Source organism: Chrysochloris asiatica, unplaced genomic scaffold (genome assembly GCF_000296735.1).
Source record: "Chrysochloris asiatica unplaced genomic scaffold, ChrAsi1.0 scaffold00098, whole genome shotgun sequence".
Classification (NCBI taxonomy): Eukaryota; Metazoa; Chordata; class Mammalia; order Afrosoricida; family Chrysochloridae; genus Chrysochloris; species Chrysochloris asiatica.
In genome coordinates this window covers 9,954,083-9,972,514 of record NW_006408616.1, presented here as the reverse complement: position 1 = coordinate 9,972,514, position 18,432 = coordinate 9,954,083, and the positions used below count along the sequence as shown (strand labels likewise).

General features: G+C 37.1%; 1 protein-coding gene across 2 annotated transcripts in view; it reads right to left on the bottom strand.

The window, feature by feature from the left end:
• The window catches only part of CCDC91 (coiled-coil domain containing 91), a 359,636-nt gene that overhangs the window by 228,738 nt on the left and 112,466 nt on the right, over positions 1–18,432 (bottom strand). For both annotated transcript variants that reach the window (XM_006866971.1, XM_006866972.1), the window contains one exon: positions 11,659–11,736. In XM_006866971.1, the coding sequence (XP_006867033.1) occupies positions 11,659–11,736 (78 nt within the window). The remainder of the gene's footprint in view (positions 1–11,658; positions 11,737–18,432) is intronic.

Here is an 18,432-nt window from a genome sequence, read left to right as displayed (position 1 = left end):
AAAAAGACCAGGCTTACTGGCCTCATAGTGACTGGTAGGACCCTGGAGACTATGGACCGTAATCACTCCTCAAGTCTGGGAGTCAATTCATTATCATGGCTCCACTGCCAGTCAAACAACAGACAGGCCTGTAATAATACCAGGGAGGTATGCACTCTTTAGAATAATCAACCATATAAAATTAAAAGGAGAGCACATGCCTAAGAATAGAGCTCGAAAGTCAGGAAGAGACAGAAAAACAGGACAAATGGAAATGGTTACCAAAGGGAATAAGCGGAAAGACTACTGTTACATTGTGGGGACTGCAATCAATGGCACACACACAAAACCGTGTATGAGCTGAATGGAAAACCTATTTGCCCTGTAAAGTTTCATTCAAATCAATAAGAAGTTTTTAAAAAAAGTGAATATATGAGGTTGGGGTACTCTTAATGGACAAGTTGATAGAAGCCAACCTAATAATAAAGTAAGAATAAAAGGAGAAGAATGACACCTGAGTAGTCTTTCATATTTTTTAATGAAGTAAGTATACAAAAGTAATTTTAAAAAGTCTTGCTCCAGAGTCCTGGTGTGGCACTGTGGGTTAATGCGTCAGACAACAAAGCCTTTTGAATTGCAAGGTCAGTAGTTCAAGCTCACCAGCTGCTCCTTGGAAACCCTATACAGGGTTGCTTTGGGTCTGAATAGACTCGATGGCACTTAACAACAACAACAGAACTCTAGTTCATACATTCACGATTTATTACAAACAAAATGTATTTAAGCATGTCTCTGCAATCAATGGGTGATTGCAGACAAGTTTTTACTTGTACTACACTTACCTTAACCTCACTGTTTTGCCTTAAAAAATAAAGTCCAATCAGAACCATCACTTTTGAGAGAATCTGCTGAGTCAGTTAAATTCCACACACAGAGATCAGTGGAAAAGGTTATGGTCACTTTTTTAAAAAATGAAATCCAAAGAACTAATTTGGTAGATTTTTCTCAAAGGGCATAGGACAATCACGGGGACTTATTAGGAAATTTATTAGGAATTTAAGAAAATAAAAAAAACTGCACTGGTGACAAAAAGGCCAAGAAAGTTACACTATTTTTTTCTTTTCCTATCACAACAATGCACCTGCTCATTCTTCAAGGGTTCAATGGCTGTCCTAAGAGTTAGAACCTACTGAAAGGTACTTAACAACAGCAACTGCATAATTATTCACTAAATTCTGTATTTTCTTTGGCAATGCTTTGGGTTCTTTTATCGCTTCGCTGTCTGGTCTAGTTATAATCATCCTCCTTGCAGTAGCAGTTTCTAGTAGTTAGTGTTTGTTGTAAGCATTCCCTGTCAACAAACCACTGCACTATGTACAGGTGTTAGAATAGTAGGACAGTTCATTTGCTCTTCACTAGTTTCCTCACCTGCACTCTACTTATAGAACAGGAACTATGTGAAGACTATAGAGGGAAACTAGATCCATACACAGCTGCGACCATCAACCAGTTCAAATATCACACAAACCACAGCTTAGAAGAACAGGTGGATATTTCTAGAATAGGTCTGCTTTAAGAAGCTAGGGAAGATGGGAACTGGTACTTGATTCTCGTTAAGTCAATTCTGATTCTTTGAGATCCTATAGCAGAGCAGACTGCCCATTAGGTTCCCAAGGTTGTAAATCTTTACTGGAGCATACTGGTGCGTTCCACAGACATATTTCAGTTCACAACTGAGTTTTTCTTATCACGTTGTTATTGTCGTTAAGTGTCGTCAAGTCAGTTCAAACTCATAGCTACTGTTGCAGGGCTTCCAAGGAGTGACTGGTGGGATTGATTTTGGGACCTTAAGTTTAGCATTCCAGTGCTTATCCTACAGGGGCACACCAGGACTCCTTCCTCATCATTTATTGCTGTTAGTATTAATTGCCTTCAAGTGAATTCCAACTCATATCAACCTGCTTAGAGTTTCCAAGGAGTGAATGGTGGGTTTGAATTGTCCACCTTGTGGTTAGAAGTCTAGCACTAATCTATTCTATGGCACCAGACCAGGACACCTTCTCATCATGATGCTGTGGAAAATAAAATCTCCTGATGTTCATCAGCTGCCCAAACCACTAGGAATAGCTCTTGAAATTTCAAAGTTCTCAAAAATGAAACGAATGCATTAATGAGCTAAAATAGAATCATACTGGCCATTTTGAAATGGACAATCATATGGTCTTCCACGTAGGGAATAGCAAATTGAAGAGGAACTGCACACTTTCATAGTCAAAAAGAACATTTGCAGTATCTACTCTGAAGTCCAATGCTGTCAGTGAGGGATAATATCTACAAGGAAGTCCAGGTAATACAACTGTCATTCAAATTTACACACCAAGGATAAGCAAAGGACTGCTTAAGAAGAATAAGGTTGGAAACCCTCACTCCCCGACTTCAAAATTTATTACACGGCTACAGTGGTCAAAACAGCTCGGTACTGGTACAATGAAAGATACATTGATCAATGAAACAGAATCGAGAATCCAGAAATTAACCCATCCACATACAGCGAGCTGATTTTCAACGAAATACCTAAATATAAGGCTTTCGATTGTGTGGATCATGACAAACTATGGACAACATTGTGAAGTATGAGTATTCTGGAACACTTAATTGTACTCATGAGGAAGATATACCTGGACCAAGAGGCAGTTGTTTAAACAGAACATGGGAACACGGATGGTTTAAAATTAAAAAAGGTGTGCGACAAGTTTGCATTCTTTCAGTGAATAAAGGTGAATAAAATTAAAACTAGTCCATGAGAATCAAAGCACAACCTTGTGTATACAGCACCCCAGTTTACAGACCATCTCAAGAACAGATATGATGTAATGAATACTAATGACCAAAGACCAGATGAGTTGTGGGATGACATCAAGGACATTAAACGTGAAGAAAGCAAATGGTCATTATAAAGACCGAAAGACAAGACTAAATAGATGTCAGAAGATACATGAAACTTGCTCTTGAATGTACAGAGTAGCAAAAGCAAAATGAAGAAATGATGACATAAAAGAGCTGGACAGAAGATTTCAAAGGGTGGCTTAAAAATACAAAATATAAAATGAAATGCACAAAGACCTGGAGTTAGAAAACCAAAGGGAAACTACATGCTCAACATTTCTCAATATGAAAAAAACACAAAAAAGAAAAAAGTCTTGAGTTGCTATACTGAAGGATTCTATGGGAAAATATGCCAGACCACAAAGGAAACATCAAAGGAAGATAGTATGAATATGCATAGTACCAAAAAGAATAGGTTGTAAAATTATAGACCAATATCTCTCATGAACATAGATAGATGTAAAAATTCTCAACAATATCCTAGTCAACAGAATCCAACAGCATATCAAAAAAATAACATATCATGACCAAGTGAGATTCATATCAGGGATGCAAGGATGGTTCAACATTAGAAAATCAGTCAATGTAATTCATCATATAAATAAGTAAAAGGAAAAGAACCACACACACAAAAAGAATAGGTTGTGACCGTTTCTTCATATGACTTCTGACTAGCTGAATGTCTTCTCTGGTGAAGCATCTATTCATATCCTCCATCCATTCACAAAATAGATTATTTGTCTTTTTGTTGAGGTATTCAAGATTTCTATACATTTTATACATTAGTTTCTTGTCTAGTATGTTGTTGAGAAAAACTTTTTCCCAGTCTGTTGGTTCTCTTTTCACTCTTTTTAGGCACATGCTTTTTTAATTCTGGAAGGTCTAGTTTATCTTCTGCTGTTTGTGTGTTTTAAATATGTTTGATAGTGTATTTAGGCCATATATTAGGGCCCCTAGCTTTGCCCATATTTTCCCTTGATCATTCACCATTTGAGAAATACAAATCAAAATGTCAATGAGATAACATCTCACAACAGGATTAATAGCAAAATTCAAAAAACAGCAAATGCTGGTGAGGGTATAGAAAATTGGAACTATCATACATTGCTGAAAATTGTACAAACTGTTTGGAAAATGATAAGAGGTTTCCTTAAAAATTTGAAAATACAAATACCATATATCTACTAAAAATAAGCACTGGACTGCCAACATCAAGGTAGTGGTTCAAACCTACCAGCTACTCCTTGGAAACCCTACAGTCATAGTCTCTAAGACTCAGAATGGACTCAATGGCATTTAACGACAACAACAAAAAAAATGGTAAAATACATTAACTTGAGTGAAGAAAGAGGCCATACACAAGGGGGAGGGTAATAAAAAATGAGCAAGGAAAAGGATGACACTGGGAGACATATAAGATTTAAAGGCAACTAAGGTAAATTCTATGATTCTAAATCCTGCAATAACAATAATCTATGAGTGAATCCATCGATAGACACACAATTGAACAAGAGTGGAAAGGTGATTGGGGACTGCACCCATGAAGAGGTTTGACAGACAATATTTCTATATATGCAATCATATTTTTTTGATATTCATGTACATGGTAGAGCACACAGGTTCAAAGTTATGAAACTGTCTTCTTCACAAACAAATACCTTGATGGAATCTGGGTCTAAAAGTTTAGGACTTCAATCTCAGGAGACATCAAGGTCAATCGGCATAATACTCCATAAAGATGATGTACTATATCTTATTTTGATGAGTCGTACCTGAGGTCTTAAATGCTTCTAAGTGGCCATGTAAATTGCAACTATTTGTCTTTCCCATTCTAGAGCAAAGAATAGTGAGGAAAATCAAAGACACAGGAACCAATTTGTTCAAAGAACTAAGGACCCAAGCTCTTATGGCCCTGAGATCAGAAGAACTACATGGTGCCCAGCTAACACTGCTAACCACAGTGATAGGGATCACCACAGGAGGTCCTGAATAGAGTGGGAAAAAATCACAGAAACAAAACTCAAAGTTATAAAAAGACCAACCTTACTGGTCTGTTAGAGATGGTAGAACTCTGAGACAATGGTCCTTTGACAACTTACAGGCCTGAAATTGAACAACAGGATTGTACACTCATTAGAACAATCAAGCACATAAGATCAAGAGGGTGGCAGGTGTCCAGAGATATACCTCAGAAGGCAGAAGGGAAAGAAGAGAAGGACAAATGGGAATGGTAATCAAAGTGAGAGAGTGCTGTTAGCTTATAGAGATGGCAGCCAATGTCATGAATCAAAACATGCATGAACTGTTGAGTGGAAAACTATTTGCTACGTAAACTTTCACTTAAATCAAAATAAAAAGGTAAAAATAAAAATAGAACTGGTTGATGTTTAACCATTTTAGGAGGTAGTATATGATCAAGAACCAATGGTATTAAAGGAAAAAATATAAGTGGCACTGAAGGCATTAGCAAAAAACACCCCAAGATTCCAGGAATTGACATAATACCAATTTAGATGTTACAACAAACAAATGTAATACTGGAAGTGCTCACTCAACTATACCAAGCAATTTGAAAGACAGATACCTGGCCAATCAACCGGAAGAAATCCATTATCTGTGCTCATTCCAATGATAGGTGATCATAAGAAAGCAAAAATTATTTAACAATACCATTAGTATTACACAGAAGCTAAGTTTTGCTGAAGATAACTGAAAAAGAGTTTTAGTAATACATTGACAAGGAATTGCCAGAAATTTAAGGTGGATTCAGAAGGGGGCATGAAAGGAGGGATATTATTGCTAATATCAGATGGGTTTTGGCTGAAAGGAGAGAATACCAGAATGGTGTTTAACTCAGTTTTATTGACTATGCAAAGACATTCAACTCTCTAATTCATAACACTATGAAGAATGGACCTCCAGAACATTTCATTATGTTCATGCAACACCTGTACATAGACCAAGACACAGCTATTCTAACAGAACAAGGGAACACTTCGTCGTTTAAAATCAGGTAAGGTGCATATTAGGGTTGCATCTTTCACCATACTTATTGCAATCTATAAACTGAGCAAATAAACCAAGAAGCTGGACTATATATATGAAGAAGAATATGGCATCAGGATTGGAGGAACACTAATTAACAATTTGTATATGATACAATTTTGCTTGCTGAAAGTGAAGAGGAATTGAAGCACTTACTAACGAAGATAAAAGAGTACAACCTTCAGTATAGATTAGACCTCAACATACAAAAAACAAAAATCCTCACAACTGAATCAATGAGTATCATCATCATAAATGGAGAAACGATTCAAACTGTCAACTATTTCATTTGACCTGAATTCATAATCAACAGCATGGAATAACCATGGAAGCAGCAGTCAATAAATCAAACAATGCATTGCATTGGGTATATCTGATATAAAAGACCTCTTTAAAGCATTCAAAAGCAAAGTCAGTTGTCTCTAGCAGATGACTAGTAAATTCAATCTTTAATATACATGTGAAAGGTATATAATGAATAAGGAAAGACTAAAAAAGAATTGATGTCTTTGACTTACAGTGTTTGCAAAGAATATTGAACATATCATCGACTGTCAAAAATGAACATATCTTTATAGGAGGAAATGCAGCTAGGATGATTCTTGGAAGAAAGGATGGCAATACTTCATCTCATGTATTTGTAAATTTTATCAGGAGGGATCAGTCCCTAGAAAAGGACATCTTGCTTGGAAAAGTAGAAGGCCAGTGAAAAAGAGGAAGCCTCATATGAGAAGGACTGAGAAGGCGGCTGCAACCATGGGTTCAAAATTAGCAAGGATTCTGACAATTCTGCAGAACTGAGCAGTGTTTCATTCTGATGTGCACAGTCACTGAGTCAGAAGAGTCTTGATAGCACCTAAGAACAACAATAACAAAAGCCAGGTGTGTTAACAACAGACAGATCACTTAGAAGCTCTGCATGGAGACCAGGGAAAGACATTAAGAGTCTGGCTATAAAAACAGTCACCAAAGGAGACCAGAAGTACTTTTTACATGCTCAAAACAACACTATCAGAGGTGTGAAATCAGAGGTTGCATAATTCAAGTAGAAAATACTTCACTCAATTAGTCCAGTACAGTCATTAAAGAAATAAAGTAAACAAACAACAAAACAACAAGTCCCAGGATTAGTACAGAAAACTGATAACAATATATTATCTACCATGTCTAGTTTTTAACAAAAATTACTAAACATAAAAATCAACAACATTAATTCACACATTTCAAATTTTCAACAATTTTCAAGTAGGATAAATAATTTTTTTCTTAATTCTGTCAATCAAGAATCTTATTGTTGTTGTTGGTGTTGTTAAGTGCTTTTGGGTAGAGTTTTCACCAACCTTGAAGTTCAAATTGACCTTGTGGTCCATTGCATTATCCTGCAGTGTCACACCAGGACTCCAAGAATCCTATGGTGGTGATGCTTATGTGCCCTGGAGTCTGTTCCGACTCATAACGACCCTGTACAGGGTTTCTGAGGCTGTAAATCTTTACAGGAGCAGAAAGCCTCATCTTTCTCCTGCAGAATAGCTGGTAGTTTCCAACTGCTGGCCTTGACAGTCAACAAAATTTTCTTTAAACAGTTTAGGCTAAAATAATAGCATTTTCAGATAAACAAATACATTTGAGTAGCTTTGCCTAATAAAAAATCTAGTATTTTGTCACTGAATGAATGCTTCAATACTGCAAGTGGAGGCTTGACTTTTTTCTTCAGTACTTTCAGCTTGAGAAACGTAGAGCATGTTCTCCCCTTCTGGTTTACAAATCCAGGTCTTTGCACATTTCATTATAATACTTGACTGTCTTCTCGAACTACCCTTGGAAATTTTCTGTTCTCTTTGACTTCCTCGTTTCTTCCACTCACTTTAATATCTCTAAGCTGGAGAACAAGTTTTAGAGCCTCTTCTGGCATCCGTCTTGGTATTTTCTTTCTTTCTTGTCTATACAACAACCCTTGGCTTTCTTCATGTACGATGTTCTTGATGTCATCCCATAGCTCTGCTTGTCTTCAGTCATTAGTGTCTAATGCATCAAATCTGTTTTTCAGACAGTCTCTAAAGTCAGGTGGGATATGTTCAATGTCATATTTTGGATCCTGTGGAGTTTTTTAAAAATTCTTCAGTTTCAACTTGATCTTGCAAATGAGCAGTCAAATCAAGAATCTTATTGTTGTTGGTGTTGTTGTTAAGTGCTTTTGAGTAGAGTTTTCACCAACCTTGAAGTTCAAAGCCTTGCTTTGGCTGATGATATTGACCATTTCCACTGTCAATTCCCACAGATGTACTCAATTGGATTTCTGTGTATTCCATCTGGTAAGGTCCATGTGTACAGTCCTTTATTTAGTTTAAGGAGGTATTTGCAATGAATAAGTCATTGGTCTTGCAAAATTCTGTCAATCTCCAGTATCATTTCAATCACTAAGGTCATATTTTCCAATTACTGATAATTGTTCTTTGTTACCAACCTTTGCATTCCAAACACCAGTAATTATGAATACATCTTGATTGAATGTTTGACTAATTTTAGATTGAAGAATTTGGTAGAATTCTATAATTTCATCGTCATTGTCTTTAGAGGTTGGTGTATAATTTAAATAATAGTGACATTAACTGGTCTTCTCAGTTGTTGTTACTAGAGGCCATCAAGTTGGTTCTGACTCGTAACAACCCCATGGACAATAGACCAAAACCCTGCCTGGACCTGTGCCATCCTCATAATTGTTGTTACACTTGAGCCCATTGCTGCTACTGTGCCAATTCATCTCATTGGGGGACTTCCACTTTTTTGTTGATCCTTTTCCCCCTTTACCTAGCATGATGTCCTTCTCCGGGGACTGGTCCCTCTGGATAACATGTCCAGAGTATGGGGGGGAAAGTCTCACCATCCTCACTTCTAGGGAGCATTCTGGCTGTACTTCATCCTACAAAGATTTATTTGTTCTTCTGACAGCTCATGTTGCTTTTAATATTTTTCTCCAACACCGTAACTCAAATGCATCAATTCTTCTAAGGTTTTCCTAATTCATTATCCAACTTTCACATGCATATGAAGTGACTGAAGATACCATGGCTTAGGTTAAGCACACCTTAGTCTTCAAACTGACATTTTGTTCTGAAATATTTTAAATAGGTTTTGAGCAGAAGATTTGCCTAATGCAATACTTTCTTTGATTTTTCAACTGCTGCTTCCATTAGTGTTGATAGTATATGCAAGCAAAATGGAGTTTTTGACAACTTCACCCTTTTCTCCATTTATCATGATGTCATTTATTGGTCCAGTTGTGAGGATTTTTTTTATATATATACATTGAGCTGTAAACCATACTGAAGGCAGTGGTCTTTGATTTTCATCAGGAAGTATTTTAAATCCTCTTTACTTTCAGCAGGCAAGGTTGGATCATCTACAAATCTCAGGTTGTTAGTGAGTCTTCTTCCATTCCCGATGCCACATTGTTCTTCATATAACCCAGCTTCTTAGATTATTTGCTCAGCATACAGGCTGAATAAATATGGTAAAAGGATACAACCCTGACACACACCTTTCCAGATTTTAAACCATTAAAACTATCCTTGTTCTTTTCAAATGAATGAACCTTGTACTACATACAGATTTTTCATGAGTGCAATTAATTGTTATGGAATACCCATTCTTCACAATGTTATCCATAGTTTGTCATGATCTACATAGTTGAAAGTCTTTGCATGGTCAATAAAACACAGACAAATATCTTTCTTGTATTCTCTGCTTTCAGCCAATATCAGTATGCAGTCAGCAATGATATCCTTCATTCCAAGCCCTTGTCTGAATACAGCTTGAACCTCTGGAAGTTCCCTGTTAACATATTGTTGCAGCTGTTTTTTAATTATATCTAGCATAATTTTACTTGCATGTGATATAACGATATTGTTTGATGATTTCTACATTCTGTTGTGTCTCCTCACTGTGAATGGACACAGTTGAGCTAGTATCTGTCTTCCAAATTTCCTGGAAATATATGAGTGCTTGCCTTCTGTGCTGCATCAGTCTGTTGAACGATTTCAGTTGGTATCCATCAATCCCTATAGCATTGTTCTTTGTTAATGCCTTCAGTATACCTTGGACTTCTTCTAGTACCATTGGCTCCTGATCGTAAGCTACCTCTTGAAATGGCTGAACTTCTAACATTTCTTATTGGTATACTGATTCTGTGTATTCATTCCATCTTCTGTTGATGCTTCCTGCAGCATTCAATATTTTGCACATTTGTTAAGTTTTTGCCCATTGTTGTTGTTGTTAGGTGCCATCGAGTCAGTACCGACTCATAGTGACCCTAGGCACAACAGAACAAAACACTGCCTAATTCTGACCCTTCAATATTGAAAGATGAGGCTTAAATTTATACCTTGTAAGTGTATGGATATAAACCTATCACAGACAGCCTTGTACTTCATGTTTTATTGTCACTTTGGTATAAACTAAACAAACTATTATAATTACATTGTGGACTACCATAGACCAGCACACAACAACCTGGTTGCCATTGTTGTGTGCTGTTGAGTAGCGAAGTGAATAACGAACTGGGCTGCTAATAACAAGGTCAGAAGCTTGAATCTACTAGTGCTCTGAGGGAGAACATTATGGCTTTCTGCTCCCATAAAGACTGACAGCCTCGGAAACCCTATACAGGGTTGCTCTGAGTCAGAATTGACTTGGTAGGCCACATCCACCACTGCAGAATACAAATAACACTAGTATACGTCTCTATATGTGGACATGAAAATTGTATTGAGTAAATGCAGCAAACAAGAAAACAATACGTTTAATATAACATTTCATTAATGCAAATCAAAACTACACAGCATACGATAGATATATATTAATATGGAGAAAAACAGCTAGAAGAATGCATATGTAACTGCTAACGCTGTTTACCTCTGGGGAGAATTGTTTGAATTCTATTTCAACAAAAGCATAGTCCTCCATTGTGAAGGAAAAAAGATAACATCAAGTTTTGGTGGATAAAATATATCCCCTCTCAGCTCTCAATCTGCTTTATTAAGTTTAAGCTCATGCATTCACACAATCAACAGAATAATAATATGTACATCACTAATACTGGCATTAATCATAATTGCTACTATTATTAAACTGAACCAAAAGCACTTAATTTAAAAAGACAAACAAAAATGAAGAGAAGCGAGAAGAAAGGAAACAAAATGGAAGAGATACTGATAACTATTTTTAAAATTATGCCTTATATCTCTTCTTTTATAAATGAGAGAAGGAAACCACAGTAGAGATGGCAAAGCTAATCTAGCAATTAATTCTATATTATTTTTGTCTTCCAACTTCTCCACTTGATTTTTAAATCATTTATAAGCTTCTTAAATGTGGAGCAACTTTATATTACCTTTGTAATCCACTAAGTATGCTTCAATGAACACTTACTGATCAGATGAAAGGAATTCTATCCCCAAACAAGCCCACAGTATAATTCTTTTATTTGTATGTTTTTGTACAGTAGCGTAGTGGTTACGAGTCGGGCTGCCAACCTCAAGGTCAGCAGTTCAAAACTACTAGCGGTTCCGTGAAAGAAAGATGAGCCATTCTGCTCCTGTAAAGATTTACAGCCTCAGAAACCCTGTGCCCAGGTCACTATGAGTCGGGGCTGACTACACGGTACTTACCAACAACAACATATGAGTTAATTTTTTACTGACGATATCTAAGTTTAAACAGAATAAATAACTATAGGCTCTAAATCTCTACCTTATATTCATCCACAATAATGCTGAGGGCTTCGTGGCCAGCTTTCCTCATATCTTCCAATTCTTGTTTATGTTTTTCCTGAAAGAAAAAAGAAAACAGCTACACCATGATGGGTTCTTTTGCACTTTTTTTCACATCTACTTGTACTTTCATGAATGACGGGTACCTTGTGGCTCAGCAGTGCTGCAGCTAAAAATGAAAAGCCATGGTTTTGGGGTTGGTTTTGCTTTAAGTTCTGTTTATGAATATTGGGGGGCTCTAAGGGGTTGAGGAATTAAGGGGAAACAATACCCAAGAAAGGAAAACCATGCTGAGTGGTAAGATAACACCAGACAATGGTGTCTTCCCTTGGGACATCTGGAAATTCTGGACCTGGGTCAAGAGACAGGCTACTGGAAATATGCCCAGACAAAACTTTGCCACTAAAAGGCAAGGTTAACAACAACAACAAACACAGCAAAGGTTTAAGCAGTCAAAAACTGTAACTTTGAGGGTCCAAAATCTGAGAGAGAGATGAAGGCAGAGAACTAAGCAAACATTATACTTATTTTTTTCTTCATATATTTTCCAAATTCTGGAGCTGTATTACAGAGGTGCTTACGAAGTCTGGAGCTTAAGACTCTAAAAAGCAGCAGAGTTTCTGTCAGTGTTCAGAGCTACTGAGGCTATTACAGGAAGAGTCCAGAACCTGTCAATAGGTAGGGTCCCATTAAATACTGCAGGCTGTCATGAAGGGTGCACTTTAGAACGAGGAGTGAACAAGACATCTATGTAGCATTTCAAAAATAGTAATACAGCTTCAGTCAGCAGTTCCTGCTTGAATAGGTAGTGGCTCTCAAATTTTGGGTCATGTAAGAATCACCTAGGGATTCAATAAACACAGTTTCAGGTCCTGCATTATTTCAACAAGCTTGGACCTCTACATTTTTAGTATTTCTTCAGGTTATTCTAATACATAACAAAGTTTGAGAGCCACTAAATTCAGGGGGTCAGTCTCCCAATCTACCTGACAAGGAAAAGAAAGAATGAATTCTCTATGGAGGATGTTAACTTCCTACATAACCTCTCCAATATTTCAAACATAACGTTGAGCTTTCAATATAAAATTTCAGAGATGACAATTCACAAGATTAAAAACCAGATAGTACAAAAGAAACAGACACATGAGTGACTAAGAGTTATCACAGAGTTTTGCTAGAGACCCTGTGCACATTAGAACGTAACACTGCCCGGTCCTGTATCATCCTGACAATTGTATGTTTGAGCCTACAACTGCTACCTCTATGTCAACCCATATCTCATTGGGAGTCTTCCTCTTTTTTTGCTGGTCCTCCATTTTATCTAGCATGATATTCTTTTTCAGGGACTGGTCTCTCCTGATAACAAATCCAAAGTATGAGAGACGAAATATCACATTCTCATTTCAAGAGTTTTCATAATGTACAACAAATGTGTTTAAGAAAATGAAGTACACATTTTCACTAGCACAATTACAACATCCTTGTTTCTGTGATTTGACCTTTGCTCCATTAAGGCAGCCAGAATAATTCTTTTAAGGGCCCAACCATTGTCATCAAGTCAATTCTTATTCATAGACACTTTAGGGACAGAGTAGTGCCGCTCCATAGGGCTTTCAAGGCTATAGATGTTTACAGAAGCAGACTGCCATGTCCTTCTTCCACAGAGCAGCCGGTGGGTTCAGCTGAGCGCTTAGCCACTATACCACTTGTGCCCCTTAGATTTAAGGGCACTCATCTAAAATGGATGCTATAATCTCCATGAGGACAGAAATTCTTAACTACTGCTATATCCAAAACCCACTACCTTCAACTTGATTCCAATTCATAGAGACCCTATCAGGACAGAGTAAAACTGTTCCATGGGGTTCCTAAGACTGTAAATCTTTATGGAAGCAGACTGGAGTGGCTGGTAGGTTCAAACCACCACCCTCTCAGTTAGCCACCAATGCTTAATCCATGCCAACACCAGTAGTCCTTCTGCTGTATCCACACCCCAAAAATAGTACTTGGTACAGGAAGTGTCCAATAAATATGTGACAGAGAAGGAAGTATCACACAGCTGCCCCAAATTCCCAAGTAGCTTCCATATTACGACAAATAAAATCCATCATCCTTTCATGACTCAGAAGGCATACCACACTCTCCCAGACTCCCTTCATCCTTAGTAAACTGTTGCCACTGGTCTTGCCCAGCCATTACCAGTGAACTTCTGTTCTGAAGCTTTGCGCTCCCCATTTTCTCTACTTGAGCTCTCTATGGCCCTGTAGGAAAAGCGCTGGACTGGTAACTGAAATGTCAGCTGCTCATAACCACCAGCCACTCCCAGAAACCCTATAAATGAGTTGGACCTGACTCAAAGGCACACAACAGCAATCAATTTGGAATGCTCTTCCTACAGATAGCATGTACTCACTTTCTCAAAAATCCTCTTAACACAGAAGTCTCCCCAGGGCTCCCTAGAAAATGGTAGAAGACATCCCTCTCACTCCACTAAACAGATGTCACTTGTCTTCATAGCATTTATCACGACCTAATATTGTGGCTTTATTGTTCATTATCTACTAGATTGGAGTCCTTCTGTGGTGTTGTTGGATGAAGCATTGGACCACAAGGTCGGTGGTCCAAACACCAAACCACAACTGCAAGGTCGGTGGCTCAAATTCACCAGCCGCTCCTCAGAAACTCTATATAGGATCATTGTGAGTTGGAACCAACACAGTGGCACTTAACAACAACATCTACTAGATTAAAAGCTGAAATTGTGTCAATAGTCTTCCCAGTGCCAACAATAATGTATGGCCTCGGACACAACAGGCACTCATCAAATATTTATTAAACATAAAAGATACTATAAAAGGTTTTTTAGGACACTAACTCCAAAAATTATACATGGATTTTTTTTTTTCTTTTCTTGTAAAAGAAGAAGAAATGAAAGAAAGAGGAAACAATTGCAAAAAATGAGAAGCTGGAAGCCATCAGAAGCAGAAAGTGATTGGAAGCCAGGAGAGTAATTAGAGGACTATAATATTTTGGAAGTGATAATGATAACATTCTCTAATACTATGACACTTCAAAAAGTGATAAAAAGATAAGACGCCAGAGAAAATCTCAAAGTTTTACAATAAGTTCAAGTTGGGAGTGATGTTTTACTCACCAGTATGACTAGCTCAAAAGGTGCCTTATACATACTATGAGCTCAAAAAACAGGAAAGAAATAAAGCAGAAATAAAATGGGGCAAATACATTTGGGAATAAGAAAAGAGTTTTACTAGGAAGACCCCGAGCGAGATGGATTGGCAGAGTCAGCATCAATGGGCTCAACTGTGGCAACAGTAGTGAGGTGGGCCCAGGATCGGGCAGTGTTTTGTTCTGCTGTACATAAGTCGCTATGAGTTGGTACCTACTCAATGGCACCTAACAACAAGGAAAGAGTTACTTAACATTAAAACAAAATGTTAAATAGTAATCATTATTTAGAAGCTGGTCCTAAAAAAAAAAAAAAAAGGCTATTTTATTAGTTCACATAGATACTTGCTAAATGGATGAATGAAATCAAGACCAATGCTGTTTTCCCTATATAAACACAGTATATGAATTAGAGCAAGTTAACAGACATTATGGGGCATGTTTCCTTATCTGTTAAATGAGAGGGTTGAAGAAAATTTTTGTAAGATTCGGTGCCAATTTTTTTAAAGGCTATTTTATAATATAGCATGAGAAACTAGTCAACTCTTCTTTGCTGATTTCAGAATTTCTGATGGCAATTGTACAACCATATTTAACACATCAGCCTGTCTAGTTACTAAAAGAAAAACACAGGAATAACCAAATAGTCATACATGGCCTGAAATTCTTAGCTCAAGAATACAGAGCCAAAAATTTACAAGCTATCTTCAAAGTGGTCAAAACCAAATTTGACCATAATGGTAGCTTTCTTTTAAAATGTCAAACCCCAAAGCATCAATAGAAAGGAAAGACTCAGGAAAACGTTCTCACTTTAAATAAAATTACAGAATTTTTAAACAAGAACAGACTTGAAAGGTAAGCTATTCCACAGCACATTTGATAATGAGTAAAATGAGGTACAAAGAGATCCAGAACTTTGTTCAAAGTCACTGAGTTCAATAAGAGTAGGGAAAGCCTGAACCAGGAGTCTTACTTAATCTGATGTTTATTGGAAAATGCTTCAGCCACAAACTGTACTAACTGCAATCAACATTATTTGAGTATCCTCCCAATCCCTCATCAACAGGTTTGTTCTCTGCAAAATGCTTAATAATGTATAAAATCATTTGTCCTAAGACTTGCCTCATGATAAAACTAAGATGCATACTTTGATACTCTTGATTAAAATCTGAAATAGTGCCAAGTCATTAGTGCCAGCCAGAAATTTTGGTCTGACAAAAAGGATGCAAAGCAAGGTACTTTTTGAAAGTTATCAGAAGCAACCCATTATTCGCTATCCATAACCACTCATGCCAATTTCTTGTAAAATGACTAAATATACTTAGGTCTTATGCCTTCAATATGCCTTGACAGGGTTAGCATTTTTTTAAAAGTCCATGTTAAATAAATACATATACAAACTCAAAGCACAGAAAGGAAGAAATATGGGTACTTCCCCAGAAATTTAATTAGCAACTTTTTTGAGCAATCATCATTGGTATATTAATGACAAAACTTAATTCAGATTCCCGAAATAAAACTTATTTAAAAATCTCAAGCTGATGGCACAAACTGATAAACATTCTTAATTTATATTCTATTGCTGTTTTCCACTGCTAAGCCAAAGTAAAAGCCTAACTAATCACCTCTAACAGATTAATTCATGCATAGCCAACAGGATCCTCTGCCACATGTATAGTTAAAAGCCAACATTTGATTGACATATTTGGAATGAATTAAACAGCTTGAAAAAAAGAGAGAGAAGGAAAAAAGGAAATTCCAGTAAACCAACCATTCTATTCCACCTATTAGAAAGCAGTTGCTTCCCACTTTCAAAAATCTTTGGCCCAGAGCCAGTCTATAAGTATCCTAAAGTATAATTAGTTACTATATTGTGATTAGGCAAATTTTCCAATACAGGCCTCGACCCTGCTTTCTCTGAAGCCACAAGATTACATAATTTTCATAACAACTGATCAAGTATATTGGATAAGGCAGGCATAAATACATCCAAATATTCTAAAAAGAAATTTGTAGGAAAAGAAATAAAAATAAAGATAGTGGGATTACACCCAACCAATGCACTAAAAGGTTAAGACTGAGAAATGGTATAAAATCTCCTCTGCTACTAAATGCTGAAGAAGCCAGCACACAAAAAAAGGCCTAATTGTAAATATCAGAATAACACAAAAGTAGATAACCACATATGAATATACTCTTGTCAAAAACCAAAAACATCTCTCCAGCTCTTAGCTAATCCACATTTGATAGCCGGAACAAGGCTAGTTTCCTAAAGACCTTGACCCTTGCAAAGAGGTTAGTTTGCAATGACATGGAATGACTATCACTTTCCCACTGAACAAACATTCAATCCCCATCTTCTCATTCTATCTCATTTCACATTTCTATATAATTACAAGGTCAATGGTTTAAACCTACCAGCTGCTCCTCGGAAACCCTACATAGGGTCCCTATGAGTCAAAACTGACTTGAGGGCACTTAACAGCATTTCAATACTGGGGTCATTTTACTATGGCAAAAATGCTTACTTCTTCCAACAGAAATTGGTCTGTTCTTTTAGCAGTCCGTGGTGCTTTTAATATTCTCCTCCAATACCATAACTTAAATGAATCAATTCTTCTCTGATCTTCCTTATTCACTGTTCAACTTTCACATGTATATGAGGCTATTAAAAATACCATGACTAGAGTCAGGTGCACCCTAATCCTCAAACTGACATCTTTGTTCTTGAGGACTTTAAAAAGATCTTATGCAACAGATTCACCTAATGCAATACGTCCTCTGATTTCTCGGCTGCTGCTTCTGTGAGTGTTGATAGTTGGTCCAAGCAAAATGAAGTCTTTGACAATTTCTATCTTTTCTCTATTTATCTTGATGTTATTTATTGGTCTAGTGGTAAGATTTTGTTTCCTTTACATTGAAGTGCTACCCATACCAACAGCTGTGTTCTTTGATTTTCGTAAGTAACTATTTTAAGTCTTCTTTCCTTTTAGCAAGCAAGGTTACATACTAGGGTATTTTTGTTGCTGTTAAGTGCCATAGAGTTGGTTCTGACTCATAGTGACCCTGTATAGGGTTTCCAACAAACAGCTGATGAATCTGAACTGATCTTGTGGTTCAAACTGACCTTCAGATCCAGTGCTTACCACACCAGGATACCAGGATGTTGTTGTTGTTATTAAGTATCATTGAGTCCATTCCAACTCATAGCGACCCTATAGGTTTTCTGAGGAATGTCTAGTAGGTTTGAACTGCCAACGTTGTGGTTCAAACCAATCTTTGTGGTCGAGTGCTTATCCTACAGCACCATATCAGGACTCCTGGATACCAGGATGTTGTTGTTGTTATGTGCCACCGAGTCTATTCTGACTCATATCAATCCTGTATAGGGTTTGGCTAGAGTGGCTGGTGGGTTTTAACCACTAACTTTGTGCTTTGCAATACAGTGTTGACCCTGCAGTGCCACACTTATTTAGGATGTTGTTGTTGTTGTTAAGTGCCATCGAGTCGGTTCCGACCCATAGCGACCCTGTACAGAGTTTCCGAGGGTGTAAATCTTTACGGGAGT